Source organism: Epinephelus lanceolatus, chromosome 13, assembly GCF_041903045.1.
Source record: "Epinephelus lanceolatus isolate andai-2023 chromosome 13, ASM4190304v1, whole genome shotgun sequence".
Lineage (NCBI taxonomy): Eukaryota > Metazoa > Chordata > Actinopteri > Perciformes > Serranidae > Epinephelus > Epinephelus lanceolatus.
In genome coordinates, this window is record NC_135746.1 from 35,196,581 (window position 1) to 35,218,668 (window position 22,088).

General features: G+C 43.6%; 1 protein-coding gene across 2 annotated transcripts in view; it reads right to left on the reverse strand.

Moving 5' to 3' along the window:
- The window catches only part of rev3l (REV3 like, DNA directed polymerase zeta catalytic subunit), a 106,706-nt gene extending 84,962 nt beyond the window's left edge, over positions 1–21,744 (reverse strand). For both annotated transcript variants that reach the window (XM_033649298.2, XM_033649297.2), the window contains exon 1: positions 21,460–21,744. In XM_033649298.2, coding sequence (XP_033505189.2) covers positions 21,460–21,598 — 139 coding nt within the window. In that variant the 5' untranslated portion in view covers positions 21,599–21,744. The remainder of the gene's footprint in view (positions 1–21,459) is intronic.
- Positions 21,745–22,088: the final 344 nt, after the last annotated feature.

The following is a 22,088-nucleotide window of genomic DNA, read 5'->3' on the forward strand; positions in this document are numbered from 1 at the left end:
TGGCTTAAAAATGAAATAATACAATCGGGCCAACATGAATTTCTTACTTTGCAGAATGAATGAATATTACTTACAATGGAAAGTATTCTATCTCATGTCTCCATCTGCTGGTGGGCCATCACGAAAAGAGTATGCATGCAAAATATGATGATAATTCTACTGCAGAAAGAGACTCGATGATCACTAAAATTAGGTGGGAAAGAAGTGGATATGTAGATATTGGTATCAGTTATCAGCCAAAGGAGTTGTAATATATCAGCATATCGGACATTGGCAAAAAATCCAATATCGTGCATCCCAAGTAATTTTGTTTGTATACAACAACTATGAGGTGGGCAACAAAAAAAATTGCAGTATGCAAAACGCATTCTTGTTTTAATAGAATATATTAATACGTTGTTGTGGTTGTTGTTGTTATTGTTGAAACAGCATTACATTTAGCAAAGAGCACATTATGACTTGTTTAGGACTTGAAGCTCAAAGTTGAGGACTTAGAATTTGACTCTGGACTAGCCTGTCTTGACTTGGGACTTGAGACTTACTTGTGACTTGCAAAACTATGACTTGGTTCCTCCTCTGGCTCTGCTACCATTTTAGCCATTGTGTTGCACTACCTTTAAAGGGTTGGTAGTACTGAGTTATGGTCAGCCCTGCTGGCTGCAATACCACATAGATATTAGCTTTTGTGTCAGCAGCTGGTGAGGATCAGTATATCTGCCATCTTCTTCTTCTTTTTTTTAACACACTAAAACTCACTTTGTAAACAGCATTAATTACAGTTACTATGAGTTCTTTGTTAATAAGATGTCAAATCAGTTCTTGCTGTCTGACTTCTCCTTCACCAAGATTTGGTACACATGTGATAAAAACTATAAAATGAAATATCTGGAGAAGAGTTCAGGAAATATACTTGGAGTTGTAGAAAAATTCCATGGTGTAAATCTCTGCTAATGTGTTGGCTGACCATGAATGTTGTTGTCAGCACTTCTAGTTTCACAGTGAAAGCCTACCTCTGCTTTCACACTAAACTGAATTTACAGTAAAGAACATGCTAAAAGTGATGGCACAGAATCAGCTCAACCCCATCAGAGACTGAAAAACAACGGTACAATGATTCATTCATCATTCATCATAACAATCACGGTGTCATATTGGGTGGGAAGCAACCGTGAAAAGCCCTGATGTGCCAGATATCAAGTTACTGGTTATGTAATCTTGCCCTGTCCTGCATTTTATTTTGCCAGCTTTTGTGAAATCTGCTTAAAACTTGAGCAATATTTGAATGGAAACAGCTGGAGAGCAAAGGCACAGGATGCAACAGGCCTGGAGAGAAAGACAGAACGTTGGCTTTTACCAAAGTGCGGACAGAAACAGACGAGAGACAAATAGAAACAGAGAGGACAGAAGTGAGAAGAGTCGAACAGAGAGTCTGGGTGAGAGAGAGTTTTGCTGAAAAGAGCAGTCCATCCAGTGAGAGTGTAATTAGCTGGCTGAGAGTTTACAGGAAGAACCCTGTGAACTAGGACACTTTATTCCCACATAACCTCAGCTGAACTCCTCCTCAGAGTGGAGACAGAGAGGGAGGGGAAAGACGCAGGTCTGTTTTGCCCACACTGTGCATGAATATAGGGAGCATCAGCGTAGGCCATGTAGGCCAAGCACAGCCCGAGGCAGGAGCAGGGCAGGGCCAGGAGAGGAGGCGCACACACTGGTCCTGCAGTGAAGCACAAGGGGGGGGGGGGCAGATGCAGTAGGGTATAGTGGGAGAGCTGGAAGAATGAGGCGGAGTCGAGCTTAATTCAATTAGGCTGCATCAACATGTAAGGGGGGAAAAAATGAAAACCCCTTTGTATGCAAGAGAGGAGCGAAATCCAATTTAGCTCTAACATGCAAAAACTGTAGGTTCGCTGCACACATAATACCTATGGACTCGCCTGTTTCAGTTATCTAATTTAGCGTACTGCCAGTCACACCAGCCACTGTTGAAAGGAAAGTGTGTGGTCATGTTAAAGCCCTGATTTCCCATCACAAACCTAACTAACAAATCAACACACATTATCACTTATTAATGGAGGTGAGTAGAGTCATGCTTTTTAAAATCAGGGTTGAAGGCCCTTCAACACATGGAGATAACCTACACACATTATGACATTAGTAAGGGTTAAATTAGGGTTCTCACTGTGACAGCACCAAAAGCTGTTCTGACATGTGATGCCTCAGACAGGTATCTAATCAGTGCTCAGTATCGGCAGCACCCCTGAGTTTAGACTCACAATCAATATCAGGTAAGAAAGACAGATTAGTGCATCCGCAGTACTGACTACAGGTCCTCAGAGGAGCCGACTGTGTCGGTTGACCCTTCATGAACTTCAATAGAGGAAGAACGTTTTCTTTCCTGATGAGAATCATTTAGTTCAGAGGACTAAATTAATGTGTTTGGTCCACCTGAGAGGGGTCAAACAGCTCAAAAAGCCATGCATCATTGATGGGCCCTCCTGTAGCCCTTTTCCATACCCATGTGCTGGCTTGGCCTGACTCGGTTTGACTTGGCACATTAGCCCAATGCAGCAGGGATTTGCATCTCCATACAACAGGGCTACAAGCTGGTGTTTCTTGAACTGATGAGGTGTTTCTCTTGAGTTGGTGACATTTAAAAGCAAAGCCCTCTTTAGGTCTGATTCATATTGTACTGTGCAACAGTTGTTGAGAGCCAACTTCTTATCATCATGGCTTTACAGGCCATTGATAAAATTTTACTTGGCGTCCACTGCTTATTGCTTGAAAAACAGAGGCAGGAAGACGAAATGGATCTAGAATCATCACTGAATGTTAACGCCTAATCATCCCTACATTATGACATAGCCCATCTGTCATCACCGCAACCTGCTTTCATGTGGTCGAGCACAATTTGACCCAACTCCAGACGTGGTCCATCTTGGGCGCAACTCGGCACAACTTGGTGCATTTAAACTGGTAATGGAAACGCACATCAACACAGCATAGTTTGACTCAGTGCAGAAAAAGGTGCCAATGGTAAGACCCTCCTGGTGGCTTAAGGTGCCTGTATACTAAAAGTAGTTTCAGGAACCCACCAATATTTGATTAGAGGGGGTCTATGTCCGACCATTTCTGTATCTTTCTAAAATGGACAACATTCACAGCCACATAAAACCCTGGCTCCTCATTCTTTACAGGACATCGTACGAACTAGCTCTCTTCCCACAACTTCCCTGATGCGACTGCCACCAAGGACCTTTGTTGCATGTCACATCCCTTGTCCTCTTCCTCCTTGTTTCCTGTATCGAACTCCACTGTGGACCTTCTAACAAAGTCAAAAAACGTACATATAAAAAACAAGCGGACAGCTCAAACAGACCACACATCAAACTCTATATTTTTTCCAGCACTCAGGAAGGCTGACAAAAATTAAACCCCTGGACTGCCCCAACCACACAAAGGACCTGTCCATTCTACTTGCACCCCCACCCAACCCCTATTTGCCCTGACTAATGACTGCCACCATGTTAATGTTCAGGCATGCGAGTGTGTGTGGGTCTACAAGATAAGAAGAGGTGGGCGTGGAGGGCAGAGAGGGATTCAAAGGGTGTGTTTAGCTTTGAGATGAGGACAGCAAGGAGGAGTAGGGGGGTTGACAGGGTGAGGGCAAAGACCAAACTAGCTCCGGTTGTAAACATTCCGTCTCTGTGCGCTATGCGGCAGCTCTCCCATGGAGGCAGTCCAGGACAATCTGAGGGCAGGGGAGAGTGAGGGGGAGGAGGAGGAGAAGGAGGAGGGAATGGCTGAGAGAGATGAAAGGAAATGCTGATGTGATTCACGGAGAGAAAGTGAAAACCCTCGAAACTGGAACGGCATGTCGAGGAAAACAAAGGAATGTGGAGGACAGGAGGAGAGGGGGGAGGATGAGTACAGCAGAGAGGGAGACAGAGGCAATAGGGAGAGGCATAGACTGTGACCAGCAGAGGGGAAATCCTCGGGGTGCCTGCAGCGACACACACATACATGCAGGGGTATTCTCATTCACACACAGAATACACACACTCATGCACAAAACAGTACACTCAAAACACATTGTGGCCACAACATATTCTGTCGTGATGCTGATCACGAATACATGCAGGCTGCAGTGACTGTTTGTTGCTATCCAAAACTGCCATAAAGGAGTAATTCACCATTTTCAAAATGCACATATTCGCTTTCTTTGAAGCTATTTGTTCAACATTTTCAGTTATGGACAATGAGATAAAGTCTTGGTGTGTGTCTCTGAACAGGCATGATGCAGACAAACACGGCATTTTGTTTTGTTTTTTGAGTTTCTTTTATCTATATGAAACACATGAGACACAAGGTGTTAATTAGTGAGCTTTAGAGGTGTGTGTAGTCTAGTTAGCTGCTTTCTCACTTCCAGTCGTTATGATAAATGCTAAAATACGCTTAACCCATTCAGCACTTACAGCCGCTGAAAACTTCATGACATCCATGACTTAATAAGAAGCAAACAATGTAAAAATGTTTGGTGTAATTTATCAGTTTAACTTATAATAAGAGTTAGTATTATTGTTCCATATTATAGTACACTTGCGTCATCATCTATGCGACATATGTTTATGTTGTCGCTACAGTGTAGAAGAGAGGGCCAATGGCAAGATCCTGAGCCTGTAAAATAGAGTCGACCTTATGCCTATGCCATATATTTTGAAGACAATGTCTAGAATGACTGTCTCTTTTGCCTTCCTACTTTATCAACCATGGCTGTGCAGAGGATGAGATTGGTGGATGGTGTGCACATGTGCAAGTTTTGGGGGAGACCAGCAGCGCTGAGAAACGCTTTTGCAATTCTACAGCAACTGCTACTTGTGTTAAGCAGCAGTCCACTTCCATGTTTTAGTACAGCTGGTTTTCACACCTGATGCGAGACCACCTTTTTAAGTGGACCACTGATCGACGCACCATGCCCAGATATGGACCGTGCACAGTGTTCCCACTAAACAAACAAGCTGGACTTTGAAGTTTACTCTGATCTGGACCCAGGTCTCAAAGTCTCCTCAGGGGCAGTGCAGGATCTAGGCCTGTCACGATAACAAATTTTGCTGGGCGATTAATTGCGTCAGAAATTATTGCGACAAGAGATAATATTGCATAATATTGTGCTTTTAAGACCATTTATATTGTTATAATTTTGCTGTTTTTAGACCATATTTTAAACTTATATAATGATAATAAAGGCATAATGATGCAAGTACACCCTTTTAAAGAGAAATAAACATTTATTTAACAAGAATATTTAGGAATGCAAAAAAAAGAAAATTTAAATATCAGAAATAACATGTAAAAATACCAAAATAAATAAATAAAGACCTTATAAATACAAAAAAAATAGACTCTCAGTCCCCGTTAATAAAAAGTGCACTGTAATAGAAAAAAAAAAAAATCAAACAACCACTCTGGACTCTCAGTCTCTTATCAAAAATTGCACTTGAAAAAAAAAAAACAACCAAAGACAATATATAAATAGACTTTGTCTCTATTAAAAAAAAAAAAATTCAAAAACTCTCTTTTTTTTTTTACTCTGCCTCATCTCCCCCTCACGAAGATCGCACCGTGTGTGTGTGTGTGTGTGTGTGTGTGGCCCATAGCCCCGCCTTCCCCACAGAGACAAAGACACTCGATGACAAGAGTTTTCCTCCGTTCATTACGCTAATGAACCAACTCACTTGGCTGCCAGACGATGCACAGCAGTGAACACTCTTGTCGTCCAGTCTCTTTGGTGGAGAGAGACGAGGAAAACAAACACGCATGAATATAGCAATTAATCGCGGCCGGAAAAGTTACGTCTCCTTTTAAATTTACCGTGCAATTAACCGACTTATCGCATATCGCGACAGGCCTAGCAGGGTCAGCCATAGTACATACATACAAACATAGGTTTGGTGCCTTGCTCAAGGGCACCTCTGCACCTTAACACTCCATATTTGATCTTTACAGAGACAGTTCCCAAGCCAAGTCCCAATGGGCTGAGTTACTGCCCCCAAATGAGTCCCAGAGAAATTAATTACAGAAATCATTAATGGAGAATAACCCAAACTATTTTACTTTGCCAAATATACTGTGTTTGTGTGGAATTCAAACACTAATGGGAAGAAGCTAATTGATAAAATAAGTTTTCAGGGCCTGCGGTATCGGGCCTCTCATCTCACTCTCGAAAAGACAGCAAATAAACAAACTTCCAAAAACTATTCATTTAAACTTGGAGTTCCACCAAACTCATTGACTGTCTAGCCAGAGTCTAAATAAATATACCATGAAAGCAGAAGGCTAGTTTGATAACAGGAGGCGAGTGCTGAAGATGCTGTGCTCCCTTATGTAATGCATTATGTAAAACTCCTCTCCTCTCATTATGGGAGAAATTAGAGTAATAATGTGTGCCCCCATTTTAAGCAGCCTCAATGAATGCAGATCCTCAGTGACTGGATGATGGGAAAACAGGAGTCGATACGAAACAAGGAATATAAGGATATAATGGCACAAATAAAGATATTCATTTAATAGAAACGGGAACAAATAGAGCAAAGATGGAAATCTTATGGCCTGAAAAATCCTGGCATAACGGCAGGAACTGCCAAGAGAGAGAGATGCTACAGATTTCATAATGAGTGTGAGGAGCCCTGGTTGGAGCTGAGTGGTTGCCACGGTGCTAAAGGATGCTGTGTGTGTGTGTGTGGGTACGGACTTGCACTCTGATCAGGGGCCGCAATGTCTCGCCAGACAACAGGAGAGATTTCCAAGCTCTGCCTGCCCTCCTTTTCTCAGCTCCGACGAAATTTGATATTCACGGCGTGTCTCGCTCTCCGCCACACATCACAAGAAGTAGGGACAGCAGCTCGGCTGGTGCATTGGGCGAGCGAGACTCGCACACATGCTCGCTCTCTCCCTTCTTCTCAGCTCCCTACCCTCCCTTTTACCACCCCTCCACTCTCAATCTAACACAGGGACAGCCATAAAGACACAAAGAAACACACTAAATTGCGGCTGAGATATTGCTGTGACTGGAGCAGATTAGGGCGGAAGAACTGAGAGCGGATGCAAAAAAGGACTGAGCAGGTCTAGACAGAATAAAAAGGTTTTCAGTTCTGATGTCAAATGTGGTAAATGTCTCCCAAAAATAAAAACCGGTCCACAGAAGACAACTGGAGACGCTCATCAGACGGTTAAGCAGCAGCAAGCCATCACCACAAAGACACAAGCTTGGTTCCATTAAAACACACACACAAATAAAAATACACACACACGCTGTGCTATTTTTAGAGCTGGGCTTCCAGAATATCCCTCCCCCCACCCCTTTTTAATAAGCCTGCCCTCAAACTGACTGTACACTGCTATGGAATTAAAAATTGATCAAAAAAGACCCTTTGGTTCCCACTGCAGTCACAGATTTGAAAAACACAGCCACAGACAGACTGATGGGTGTTGGTCTCCAGCTTTATAAAGGAAATGTGGACTTTGCACAGGTAAAGGAATGTATCGCCTTAAGGCAAATCTGGAACTAAATGCATGCAGAAAGATTTAGTAAATTCTGGAGCATATTTGTAGTATTGCATTATGATTTGTGTTGAGATTACTGTTCACAGTATTGCCTAATGACTAATAGGTCCTGCAACCCAAAAAGAAAATGAAATAACTAACAGAGTAAAATGAAAGACCTTGATGATACACTTTAGGGGCTAATAGTGTCTCAAATACAACAACTGACTTTTTCTAAGTACCGCCCCTTTTTGCTCTGTGATCCAATAACAGTGGAGCATGCTTGGTACTCGGTAGAACCTCTGTCAACGGTCTCCTTTGGTTATGCTTTGATATGCTATGTGCTAAGTGTGTTTATGCTGAACAGAAACTTTGAAGACGATTAAATGATGTAGCTGGAGGACTGTCACAACCCTCACAGACACATTATATTGCATATAGTCACATCTTAAGTTGGCTAATGTTAGCTAACAAGCTAGCTAACATATAGATATATCAAGAGGAGCTAGCCTAATGTCAGATCAGCAATGTAAACGTCACTTTGGATCAGTTAATTACATCCAAGCTCAGTGTGTTTTGAAACGTTTAATTCAATTAAGTAAGTTAGTTGAGTTCGAGGACATTACTGGGTGATACAACAAAGCCCAGAAATGTACCTTTATTGAACAATTATTCAACTTGGTGCACACTAGAACATGTCCCCGACATGTATCTAAAAACCACTCACCGACAGGATCATTATAAAATCCTGCGGCTCCTCTGCTGTGTGAGGGTCACGGAACTGGCATTGCCCTTCCAAACAGGTGAACCTTGTCACAGATGCGATGGTCATTATCAAACATGGCTGATGTTTAGATCAGCTGTCTCTTAATGTGAGCAATCAAACAAGCTGAGCTGTCATTCTGCTCAGTGTCACAAAGAAATGTTATGGTTAAGTAATAAAGGGGGGTGATAAGACACAAAGCACATTTCAGAGGCAGAGAAAGTGTAATGCAAAGATGGAAGTGAATGAAGTCTGATGGAATTCACTCCGGTCAATGGGACATAAGGTGAAGAAGATGTGCCCACGCATGGGGAGAGAAAATATTCTAACTTCAGCCCACCCTAACACAACACTGTGCGCACACTTAAGGCCATGTCCACTAAAGCGTTTTTTTTGCCAGGTGAAAATTCCAGGCACTCCTCAGGAAAGGCCCAGCTGTGAACGCTTAAGAGTGCTTTTGAGGCGCAGCTTTTTTTCTGAAGGGATGCTCTGGTTACGTCTGGTTGCTATGATACTGAATATCCATGGAAGTAAAAATGCTAGTACAAGGGAAAGAGGAAGGACCTGGCAGTCTATGTGGGCTCAGGGGAGGAAATATATATGAATATATATATGCAGTACATTAACATATTTCTCCTCCACTGTTAAGCTATGAGATGGTTGGTCTTCGTGGTGTTTGTCCCACCACTCCTCCACTGTGATTGGACAGCAGGACAAAAAAGTGAGGAGCACTGCGTTTTACTCAAAGTTGAACATTTTTTAACTCTTGGGGCTCCGCGCAGAGTAGACCTTCAGTGCTTTGCCACTCCGCTGACGTTTGTAGCAAAGTGTAACTATGCGGCGCTCCCATTGCAAAGAATTTTAAAAACACTAGGCTCAGGTCAGGGCTTGACAGTGCGAGTGTTTCACTCGCATTTGCGACTAAAAATAGGTGTGTGCGAAATGTAAAAAATATTTAGGGGCACATGTGCGCATAAAAAAAAAAATCAGCTGAAGCAGCCTATATTTTTATTAATAAAAAAATCTGATAATCTAACCGCAAATGTTGGAGGAACTCTAGCCGCCTTCCCTCTTCCCTCTTCCCCGTGTGACACTGTTATGGGTGGTTTTCCAAGCCACTGTCAGCACAATGAATGTAAGTTCCACTGTCCGCAGGGTGGAAATAAGTCAAAGTGTGGCGGAGGCAGGGACGGTTTTTGCTATGGGCAATGTGGCCAAAAAGGAAAAAAAAAAATAAAAAAAAAAAACTCGCCAGTTTTCTAGACTACCGCTCATTTCCACGTCAAGTTAGTGGAGTGGGCGCTGTGGCGCCCCTATTATCACGTTTCAACCAGCAGCAGAAAGGAAAGGCGAATCCTGACGGTTGTGGGTTGAACGGGGGTCACAGACAGGAATACGGCGGAGGCTCATAGTGCTCTGCGGTGCAAGATAACAGCTTACCGGCGACAGAGAAGTCCGACTCCAGGTCCAGTAATTTCCTCTTTCGTTGGCGTCATGACTGCCCAGTAGTACCTGGACAACCGAGCCGTGGTATGTGGCGTGTCAGAGGAGAAACAAGCTGTTCAGATTTCTGTCTTTGTGGCAGGTAACGGTCCACAAACCTCAGCGCACTTTAGGGACTGTTCTTTACTTATGGAGGGACTGTTCTTTACTTGTCAGGGGAGGAGGGTGGCTGGTTGATTTTTATTTTATTTATTTATTTTATTTTGATCCCCCCTATGTTAATCACTTATTGATGCAGTTAGGGACTGTTCTCCACGGCCAGGCTGTCGGCTGGGTGGAAATAAGTCAAAGTGTGGTGGAGAAGAGGGACCGGGAAAAGCGGCGGACCTCCGGGGAAGCCTGCTCCGTTCTCCCCGCAGTTAGGGACCGTTCGCCACGGTACCGCTGCTGGGCAGGGTGGAAATAAGTCCTGCAGAGTTTCACAGGACCTGGAGAATGTTTTAGGATAGTAATAACATTATATAAGATAATCATATTGCAAAGATAATATATATAAGATAATAACATTAAAGACAAAATTAAATTGCAATACTTTTTCAAAACTTGATGATTTTACCTTTCTGTACATTTTGTATACAAATTCATTAAATAATTTTGCTTGTAAATGTCTATTTGCATCACGTTTATTACGGAAAACACATTATTTGATCAATTTATATTGTGCCCCTAAAGTTCTTTGTGCTCTTCTTAACTTTTTCAACTTAGGAGCACATGTGCTCCTTGGGAAAAAAGTTAGCGTCAAGCCCTGCAGGTGGACACAGCCCTTAATGTGCACATTCCTAGCTAGCTACAACTAACATCTGCACTGTTGGTACATTGTGGCAAATGAACATAGACTGCACATTCCAGCAGTCATCATTTGCACAGGCAAAACTTCACTTTCCATTCAATCTCAATGTGGCACATGAGGTACTCCATTGTCATGTAACGTATTAACCACCAGTACACTCCTATCATTGTATGTTTGTGCACGTTTGTCGACACGTGATTCACGTGTTCAATTACGAGTATAACTTGAGCTAGTACTTCCCCTCAGCCTGGACTGAGAGTAAAAAAAACTCTTGTTGCCATTGCTTTGCAACTTCTGTAGTTTTAAGTCCATCATCATGTTTTATCAGGTCTGATAGGACTTTAAAATAGTCAAGCAAAGAAGCCTGGTTTCATGTCAAAAGCAAAAAAGCAATACTTTAAACTTGGAGGCGAAACTCTTATGAGTACTACTACTGCACAACAATACATTAATCAGAAAGCCCATGTGCTGAAGCACTGGTGCATTCCTATAATAACAGGAGGCAGTGCTACTCCACCCTAATTTGCAGATATACCCAGTGCTACAGAAGAAAACTTAATCGCTTTGTTTGTCTTTGTGTGTATGCAAGCACGCGTGTACGCACAACACACACACACACACACGCCTCATTAACATCCATGCTGAATGGCACAGCATGGCAGGTTCAAAGCGTTCTCCCCCTCCAGCAGTGATTCAAGCTTTCCTCGGCCTGCCAAATTCTTTCATTCTTTTTAAACAAAGTCTTAATCTGCCTTGAAACACTGCAGAGTTCTCCTGCAGCACTGCCAGTGGCCCTGGGGGAACGCAGAGTGGGAAGTCTCCCTCTCTCACCAGCTCAGTGGACAAAAGTGGGGCCCCTCCTCTTTCTCTCTGTGGGGACAATGGTGCAGGAGGAGAGAGGAAGAGCCCAATGCTGAGTGGAGGACCTGGAATGACCCAACACCACGTGCCAACATGGGCCTCTCTCTGCAGACCACACAGAACCATATTACAGGAACCTGCTTTGGAAAAGAAGAGGCACTGCCAGAATGGAGGACTTTACAAAGCTCCGGTCAACAGCGGTACTCAGCAGGCCGCTGCATTGGCAGGCACTTCACATCAAACACTGTTTTTTCATACAGCTGCATCAAAAGATGAAATACTTCCTGTTCTCCCCCACTCCCTCCTCATCCATCTATCCATCTCACCATGGAGATGAACGAAAATCACACTACCTCATTGACAAAGCCACCTGGTATGCAGCTCTCAGAGAGAAACTGCAACTCCAAGGCTCCAGCTCTTGGGGGCCCTACTCTGTCACGACCTGAATGCCATGATGGCTTAAAATACACACAGAGCAGGTGCTGCATTTTAAATTAGATTTAAAGACAAGCTCGATCAACAGACACTGTCAGCCTGGTGGCTCTGGGACACCCGTACAGTCAGGAAATGTCAAGTGACATGGATGATGATGACAAGATGAACAGCATCTGAACTTCTGAAAAAACTAAAACAATATGTTTAACATGGTTAACCCTTTATCAGATTAAAATGGCAGGACAAATTGACAAAATAACTCAGAGTGACTTTTTTTTTTTACACTGAACCAAATGACAGCAGCATCATTCTGCTCCAGCGTGTGATTATAGATTGCATGCAGGCATCACAGAATCAAAAGAGGCATGTAACACAACTGCATTGGCCTCTAGTGTGATATAAAACATGTGTGTCAACAGTGTTTTCTAAACCGTAACAATGGCAAAACATGGCAATAACAATCATTTACCATCTCTGTCATATGGAAGCTGATCTCATCCTCTGCCCGGAGGGTAAGGAGCTCCGAAACCTCATTGTTTTCTCAATTTGTGGACATTGTCGACGGTTGTTCTTCTTTGAGTTAGCCACTAACTGCTAACAATTACTTTTTAAATCTTCAACAGTGGGTCGCTTGCATAACACATTGTCAAAAAAAAAAAAATAAATAAATAAAAAAAAAAAAAAAAAAAAAAATCACACTGGTCCTTGCCCATGGTCACATCCTGCCAGCTATCATGTATACAGACACCATTTCAGCGCTGTTACTACCTTCAGTGGTAGCTTAAAGGTGAGACCACTCTGTCCCACCATTCTGCGATCACACCTTATATACAGCACAACAAGGCCGCAAAATGGCGCAATATTCCCACCTTGAACAGGCAGTGTAAAAGGGGCTAATGTTTCTCACAGAATTAATATCTGTGCGGCTGTAGCTGACAATGTGGTCATTCTGTGTCCCCACTCTCAATTCCAATTTATATATATATAAATGGTTATAAACGGTTACGTTTCACTTTCACTGAGCCTGGCCTTCTGCTGCTCTGTCTGTGCCAGGACAGAGAGTGTGGTGCATATTCCAACAGTGTACCGAATAGCTCCACAAATAGAAAATGAATATGAATATGCGGATATCGCGGCAGGCCGCCACAAATAATTGAATGTGGGGGAAATCCTGAAATACCTGATGGTCAAGGGGACTGTCCAGGACAAGTGACATGTGTGTGTGTCCTTTCAACATGTTTATGTGTTTCCTGCCAGGGGTGCTGGGTTACAGGTTAACTAGGAGAATGAGGGGGCAGGGCAATCGACCACCAACCCCCCCTTGTTTGCATCACACTGATGCAACAAGAGAGAGGGCCCACTCTAGAATGAAAAATATGTCAGCTGGAAAACAGATCTATCCTGACTGTGTGTATGTAAGTGTGTGTGTGTGTGTGTGTGCGCACGCTTATCAAGCTGGTAACAATGCCACTGTCTGACATCCAACAGTCTAGCCAACATTCCTCCACATCGAGCCTTTCTTTTGCAAAGCCAAGAATTTTAAGTTTCTTTAAAAAAATATCAGTGGGTGGTGTGGTGCATGAGTAGTTACCACTGTTACCTCAAAGCTGAATGCTCAATATGTTCCTGGGTTCAAATGTGGTTGTCTGTTTATATGGGTTAACGGTGGTATTTATAATCTCCGCCTGATTAACATTGTGCAGTCCCTCCACCTCAAGAGCTTGGGCTGCTGAAAAGACAGCTGCTTCATAAGAGAGGATGCAGTCTGTGTAGATTGGACAGATAGGTGCTTTCTGTTTGTACCACTGCTGTAGTGTCCTTGGGCAAGACACTATATTAAAGTAGCAGCTGAGCAGGTGCTTTAAACTCTCTGTGGAGGACTGTAGATGAGGAGAAAACTTCCTTAAGGGGTGTCGATGCAGCATCACTAAAAGAACACTAAGGTTCGAGCCTGCACGGTAATGAACTGGCTTCCAATAGTGGAATAAAACATCCAATAGCTACAGATATTAATGTAAAGTCACCTTTCCCACTTGACTCAGTGCGGATCGAGGTGACAGAAATTGCATTGGGGACGAGGACTGCTGCAGTGTGAGGCCTTTGGATACCCACTGAGGAGCCGGAGGGAGCTATTATAGCCATCAATCAGACTGACTGGGCCGCAGCAGCAGCAGCAGCAGCAGCAGCAGCAGCAGCAGCAGCAGCAAGGACACTGAGGTAGCTGCTGTACAGCTCCTTCAAGACAAAAGGAAATCACCGCCAGCTACCAGGTAGGCAGTGCTGGCTGTAACTGGTTAGTTCAGCTACTGTGATGCCAGCTGCTTTAGTGGGTAGTTTGCTCTCTTAAACTGCAGAATGTGGCTGTAAAGTTTAAGATGCATTAGACATAGTGGCATTGCCAAACAGTTTTGTACACAAAGGGCACAACAGAGAAACAGTAAGACAGAGATACAGAGAGACTGAATAAGAAGACAGACCCAATGCATCAGGACAGGGAAAAAGCAAGATTATACACCTCACCGACCTGCTAATCAATAAAGGTTAAAATTAACTGCAAATAAAATGTACTGACTTGTTTATGAGGGCAAATTTGCCACTGCTGCAGTTGGTACTTTAGCTGGATCAACACCACCATGTGGTTTAAGGCATACCTAAACCAAGGGTCACCAACCTGTCATTTGCGATCAACCTCCTGATCTTTGTGGCGTCCAAGTCCATCAAAAAGCATTTCAATCATAGGTGAATTTGACTCATCAGAATTGAATCCCTCCCAGCAGCAGCAAAAGGACTGTGTAATGTTCCTGCTAATTCAAATGCTTACTGCTACTGTGGTTTCACATTAAAAGCTTTCCAATAGAAAATCACATGGAGGGTTTTTTAGGGGAAGACCAAAGCCGTTTTTACACAGAAGTCACATTGTAGGGCTGCCACCTCTGCAGTTTCACACAAAACCAAAAAATGGCGGTATCATGCTGCTCCAGTGTGCGATTTTAGACAGCATGCCCTCATTGAGGAAATAAAAGATGCTTGAAGGGCGTGGCATGTAACACAACACTGTCAGCCTCTAGGGTGACATGTCTGCAGCGTGTATTATTATCTGTTATTATCTGTTATCTGTTATTGTTATTTGGTTGCTGATCCTGTCCTCTGTTCAGAGGGTATGAAACTCACAGAACTCATTGTTTCCTAATTTGCTGAAATTTCCGGCCGCTCTTCTTCTTATTTGAGTTAGCTGCTAACTGCTATCAGCTACTAAAATCTTCCGCGGTGGGTTGCACGTGGAATTCATTGTCAAACTGTCACACCTGTGCCACACATAATCCCGTCCTGCTGGCTGTCCCTTTTCTAAGGACAGGCGTTTCGTCAATGCCGCCTTAAAGGCCAGAAGACTCTGTCCCCCGATTCCATGACTATACCTTTTAGAACAGCGAGGCGGTATGAAATTACCGCCTTAAAGAGGCAGTGTAAAAGGGGCTAGACAGGAAACAAAAGGAAGATTAAGAGGTGTAAGACATGCAACAGAGGTCCTTTGCTGGTATCAAACCAGATACATTGTATACATGCCTTAAACACTAAGATATAGATAACTTCCTGTACACCACAAGAAAATTAACACTTTGAGTGTTTTAACCCAATGGAAGACTCTGAGGTGCACAAAGTATTATAGTAATTGCTTGTAGCGCTGCATTCAATGGCAAAGTGACAACATGCCAAATTTGATCTAAATTCCCAGGAAGTTCTAATTGTAGAGATGTCAGTTAGTTTTTAACACCTTTTTGTTTTCAGATAATTGATCTCCTGGTTGAGCGACTTTAGATAAATCAGCATTGTGATCCAATACATGACCTTTGACTGGATTTTACTCAAGCTATTCAGCCTCTGTGACTGTAATCCACCATAAAGACCACCTGTGGTATCAAGGTATTCACAGAGTCAAGAGCCCCCTCCCACATTTATATACATGATTCACATTGGCCCCTGTGAAGGAGAGGGGAGGGGAGAGGTCTTAGCCTGTTTACTTATTAAAGCTCTTCACTGAGGCTGCCCTGCCTGTGTCTGGACAAGCCTCTCTGTAACCGGATAGCATACTGGAAATGCACTGGATGTTGGAATGTCCCTGCAACAGAGACATGACGGAGACCGTACTGTTACCAGGGCATGACAGCACCGGAGGGGTGTGAGTGCCTGCTGCTCAGCACTGCGTTGGCTGCCGTCCGACTCCGACTGACTGGGACACCTCTAGAGTCAACTGACCAACTAACTAATCCAGGATATACTGTAGCTAATAATATGAGTGGGTGACAGCCATGTAGTAAGAAGGTGATTGTCTACAAGGCCAAATTAAGTCCTCTTCTGTAGCTTTCAACACCAGCTCTCACTCACACAGAATTCATATATGATAAATAATATGACACAATCTGATGACTGACGAAGAAACATCATAGCCTTAACTTGAATCATTTAATAAGAATATAATCAAGCAAGTGCATCAGATATGGTCTACCTCTATTATGCACGCAAAAAAGGGTCACTGTGATCCATGGCCGGTGCCCCACCCCTCCGACCACCTGTGTGTCCCAGCTTTCTCTAATTTGGACTCTCTGGCTCTGCATTCCCTAGAAGGTCAGCATTGTCAAAATAGTTTACAGTTGGGCATAGGAAAATCTGCATGTCATATACACTAAAGTTGAACTCTGTGCAAATATGTTTTGCCTCTGTGTATATATCCTGTGATTAAGACAATTCTATTGATTTATTAATCAATTTCAGTTAAAAAACTTTGCTGTTACCAATGCTAGTGTGATTAGGTTCTGCCAAAGTTATAACCTAACAGTAAAACTGCCTACAGCAGTGAAAAAACCCTCCGCCTGTGTCCTTTGTCTTTATTTCATTCAGCAACCTTAGTGAATCTCTTATGAACAGAAGCTCTGAGTACCCAAAGCCAAAATCCTGTAAACCATTCCTTCCTCTGATTCAACTTCTAAAAAGCCCCAACAAGAAGCTGAGCCTCAATCTGTGGGCAAAAACATCACAGGATGAGGATTAGTGTGGAGCAGCGTTCAGTCTCTCTTTGTGACGCTCCACTGTCACCAACATGGCTCCACATCCCTCTGGTAGTTATCACATGGAGCACACGTCGGACCAAACCAAACACTCACCCCTGAAATAAAACTGGAAAATCGCAAGGACAAAAGAATTAAAGCAAAAACGGAGCCATCGCATCAACAAATAGGCATTTCCCTCGATCATAAAGTAATTAGAAGCAACTGGAGCAGCAGTTAGAGGATGATAATTGAACCTGAGTAACTGTCAGGGAGAGAGGAAAGTAAACAGTTAAGGGGACAATGACCTTCTGCCTAATGAGCCACCGAGTCCTTCTGAATCCGCCTATTATCCTATTAATGGATCCGGGAGGAATTCCTTCAGATGGCATTAAGGGTTCCCCTGGAGAGAGCTAAACCTGGGGGGAGAGGAGGGAGAGGGGAGGAAGAGGCCCTCCGTTTTATTCCCCCATGCGCTTCATGCTTGGCCCCCCTCATTCAGGTCAACTGGTCATGCACTTCCTCCCTCTCTGCTCTTACACACACCCAATAAACACTCAAGTGCACATGTCCGAACAAGGAACCAAAACAGTGTGTCTCCTGCTGTCGTGGGGCCCAGGGCCTGTCAGTGCATCTGGGACGAGCCTGTCGGCAACAAGGGTTGAGATCAATGCTGCCAAACCTCAAAAGGTCACCACCACCTCAACAACAACTCTTAACAGTGTGAGAAGAGGCTCGCTGTTTACCTCCCTGAGAGATTTTCATCCACAAGCACGCTGACGAATTAATAAGCATAGTGCGATACTGATCACAGGTTCAATTTTCACAACAAAGGGATTCCTTTTCCCCTTCTCTCTGTGAGCTATTCCAGAGATGGATGCATGTACAGTATGTGTGCAAAACAGGCCGTCCGGCCACTGAATGCTAACAAAGAGAGAAAAGAAAAAAAGCAGGAAGCGTGGCATTGAATTACACAGGGCTGATTGGTGGGAGTGTGCATGGCTTAGGTCAGGAAAGGACAGGGAATACGAGGCCTGGGGTTGTAGCCAGAGCCACATGGTGCAGATGCACTGCTGACCGCTTACACCAGGGTAAACACGCTGATGAGATAAAAGCCGACACACATTAAACAAACCTGCTCATGAATACCTCCCTTCAGGCCAGACAATAGAAACCACCATGAAGGCAACAGGAACACATTACAAAGTTACTCCTTTTGGGTGGGCGTGGCCAGTTTTGGAGCTACGGAGAAACAGATCCCTCTCCGCTTCAATGTGTTCCAGATGGTGATGTAATTTTATTTCTGGAAACGCAGAGCTAACTCTGACTCCGGCTCACCACAAGTGATACATAAACTGAGCAAGAGCGGAGTCAAACTGTGCAAATCTGCAGAGCACCCACCACAGCACACACACACTACAGACACACTACTTTGTCATTACTGCAACTTAAGGCAGCCCAGAGTCTGATTTAAACCACACATTTAACAGAGAACAATACCAACTACTGTGTTTGTGTATGTACTTGTGTCAGGACTCAATCAGTGAAAGCTTTTAAAGCCATGCTAAGGAATGTTAACCAATCAGGCACAGCCAGAGGAGTAGGCATTTAGACAAACAAGAGTGTGTGCCAACACACATGGGTCAAACATTACCACAAAATCAAAGAAAAGCAATTGTTATGGCAATCATCACACCTTTTCTCAGTTCATTTCAGTTTCCTCTGTAGTCATCTTCTTACAAGCCTTTTTGACAGCAGACTTTTCACACGTCATTGTAGGAAATGCACAGGTGTAATTAAAACCATTAACACTGGTTGCATTCCATGATCCTGATATTGTGAATGCTGACTCACTTGGATGGCTTGCTAGGACACACAAAGTGGAACCAAGTCATCATCATTAATATTGTTAATTACACCTGTGCATTTTCTGTTAAGTGAGGTCAGGATCTGCTGTGGAAAAGGTCTATTTTTAAACTGAATGCTGGTGTAATATAACAACGGTTTTTGCGTCTTCAAGACTCCTCACCTTCTCTGTAAAAATGTGCTTAAATCAAACATAAAAAATTTTGATGATGTGACATTTTAGGTGATTTCAGCAGAGATTTGCACACAAGAAAATTTAGGTTAAGACATGGTTATTAAAGAAATGTTGCACTCGCCACATCTCTTATAGAGACACAAGTTTGCCACACAAATCAGGGAAAACAGCTTGAGCCTCCTACAGCGTTCCAAATAACTTTTGTTTTACATAAATCATTTCAAACGCTTGTCTTTGAGTCCAATCGAAAGTTAACACAGAGAGTAGCCCCTTGGATTAGCCGTTCTAACTGCTAAGTGATCTGCTTACAGGGCAACCAGCCAGCTAAGTGTAAGGTCACCAGTCAAAGAGACAACAATTAGGAGAAGACATTGGTTGGAAAAATACCAGAATGTTCCTGAAATGTAGACAAAGGTTGAAATGATTGGCTGATATCAATCTGTTATTTGAGGGACAGACAGTTAATCGCCAGTAATGTTTACTGTCACATGTATTATCATTGTAAATCGTATATCGTTGGGTTTTAGTCTATGATGGCAATCATAATTTCCTCAAGGCCAGGGCGACATTGTCAAAAAATGTCTGTACTGTTGTCTGCACTCAATTTATTAACACATAAGACAAAGAAAGACATAAAATCCTCACATTTCAGATGGTAAAAACAGCAAATCTTTGGCATTTGTGCTTGAAAATGACTTGCATGATTCAGACGATCAACTACAGTTTATTTTAATTTATTATGATACAACTACTATTCAACTTATTGACCTAATAGCTCAAACACAGATTTTATTCATTTGGTCAAGCTCAGACAATTGTGACACTCAACAATAATGCAGCCATTAATACCACACCAGAAAAGGGAATAATAATATTATGTCAGGATAAATGCAATATACATCAAATTATGGCCAAAATCCAAGACGCCAATCTGGTATCATAAAACTAATCTCATATCAGTATACAGTGCACTGTCTCCAAACTATAGAGCCTGAATGCAATGCTGTGCTTATTGGGTTTATTGTGCTTGAATCAGTGTTGATAAATTGCCCCTCAACGTTCATTCATTGAAGACATACCTCGGCTGCATCTGCTGCAGTGTGTGTGTGTGTGTGTAGTCCCCTCATATCAGCGCCACCGCATGCGAACGTGCAGGTTTATGACAGAACCAAATCAGACCTGACACCCTAACCCTGACCCACAGTCCTTCATTCCCCTGCTCCAAATCCTTTAATCCTGACTAAAGGTACATCCTGTTGGACGCTGCTCCGGGTCGTCCTACGGAGGAGCACTGCCACAGCCTGGGGGACAAGTTTGACTCCCATTTTCACCACTGGGGACAAACCCTGCTAAAATATACACAGTCACTGTACTGCAATGGTGTTTTCACCTGACAAATAGGGTTGAAGAGAGGGCACAGCATTCGCAGGAGGATTTGGCTGGGGTGATTATGCTGTGCTATTGTGCAGGGAATGATTCTATTGTTTTGCAGCGGGGGGATTAAGGTACCAAAAGTGCTCAGCTGTAATGTGTTTATTAGAGAGCAGGGCATGTGCCAAATCTCAAAGAAAACACAAATCTACTCTAAATCTCAGCCCCTCCTTTGCAGTGTATTTTTTTTTACATCTGCAATGTGCAAGGTATTTCCTTCTTATATAGGTGTTGTCTAGGCTTGCAGTGTCACAATGTACTGCACATTCATTATCACACGAGTCTGTTTTCATTCATCATGTCTGCTTCATTGTTCCTGCATATTAATGTGCTGTCATGATGGCTCCTGCCTTTGCAGACTGTACTGCCTTCTATAGCGCACAACTGACACCAGAGTGCCTTTACAGAAACCCAAAATGTATCTTAACCTCTGCTGATCTTTATGCAGCCCCCGTTTCACAGTAAGGATGAACAAAGTTTCATTTCCTTTCATATGCTGCTGTCGTTTTACTTGTAGCACACTGGAAAAAAATCAGAAAAGCTCAGAGGACGAGGCAGCATGTTGTGTTCCAGCCTGTCCACACTCCACAGGTTGCTGTAAACACAATAAAAGAACCATAAAAAAGGAATATATAGGCTGACCCTGAATGCCACATGTGGCATGCAGAGGTACATGTCGAGCCCTTGAGCCAGAGCTGTCCGCCGCCACCATGCCATGATGGAGCAGGGGAGCGAAAACAAAGCAGAGCGGTATGAAGAGGGGGAAGCAGAGGACTCCCACCGCTGCAGGCAGCTCCGTATGCAAAGCGACAGCGGTGAAAGCCGCTGTTGGTACAATGTGTCAACACCCTGCATCATCTTCCTGTTGACATTTTTGCATAGCAACCCCGTTAGATTTCCTCTGAACAATACCGTGCGGACGTGTTTGTGTGCGCGCGCGTGTCCAAACAGCAGCCACCAACATGCCGCGTGGTGCGCTGCAAGAAGGCACAGCCACCATTAGCTTTACTGATAAAGAAAAACACACAGAAAATAAATAAAAGAGTTGACTAACCTGCAGGTGTTGCTCCAAATATCCGCACCACTGGCACTTTCTTCACGTCGCTCTCCCTGAATTCAGAATAGCACACGTCCAGGTCTTTAATGGGACTTGCCAGATAGAAGTCTGCGGTGACGATACGCACGGCAAACATGACTGCCGCGTCCGTCTGAGAGGCACCGACCGTCAGAAAAGCCAAAAAACTACTGTTAGGAGTCCATAAGATACAAGCGCCTCACTGGCCAGTCGATACCAGCCGAGGAGGATGCTGTCACGGGGGTGAAACAACGACAAAGCGGAGGGGAAGCCCGGTTGTGTCCCATGAAAAAAAAACGCGAACAAAGATTCCCGTGGCTCCAGCGCGCCCCGAGGTGCCGCCGCTGAGGTTCAGCTGTGGCCGGGGAGAGCTAAACTCGACGGCGGCGAGTAATTACCGGACGCTCCGCAGCTGTCAGGTCCATGTTGTACTTGTATTTATGTCTGTCCTGTGATTTTAGCTCTCTCTATGGTGTTTTTGTTTTCAGCCAGGAAGACGTTTCCCAGGCTTCCGGTATGTAGCGTTATCTTTCCAAATCACGCCTCAGAACTAGTCCCAGCCAGTCCCGTTTTATCAGACAGCCCCTCAGTGGAGCTCCTTCTTCTTC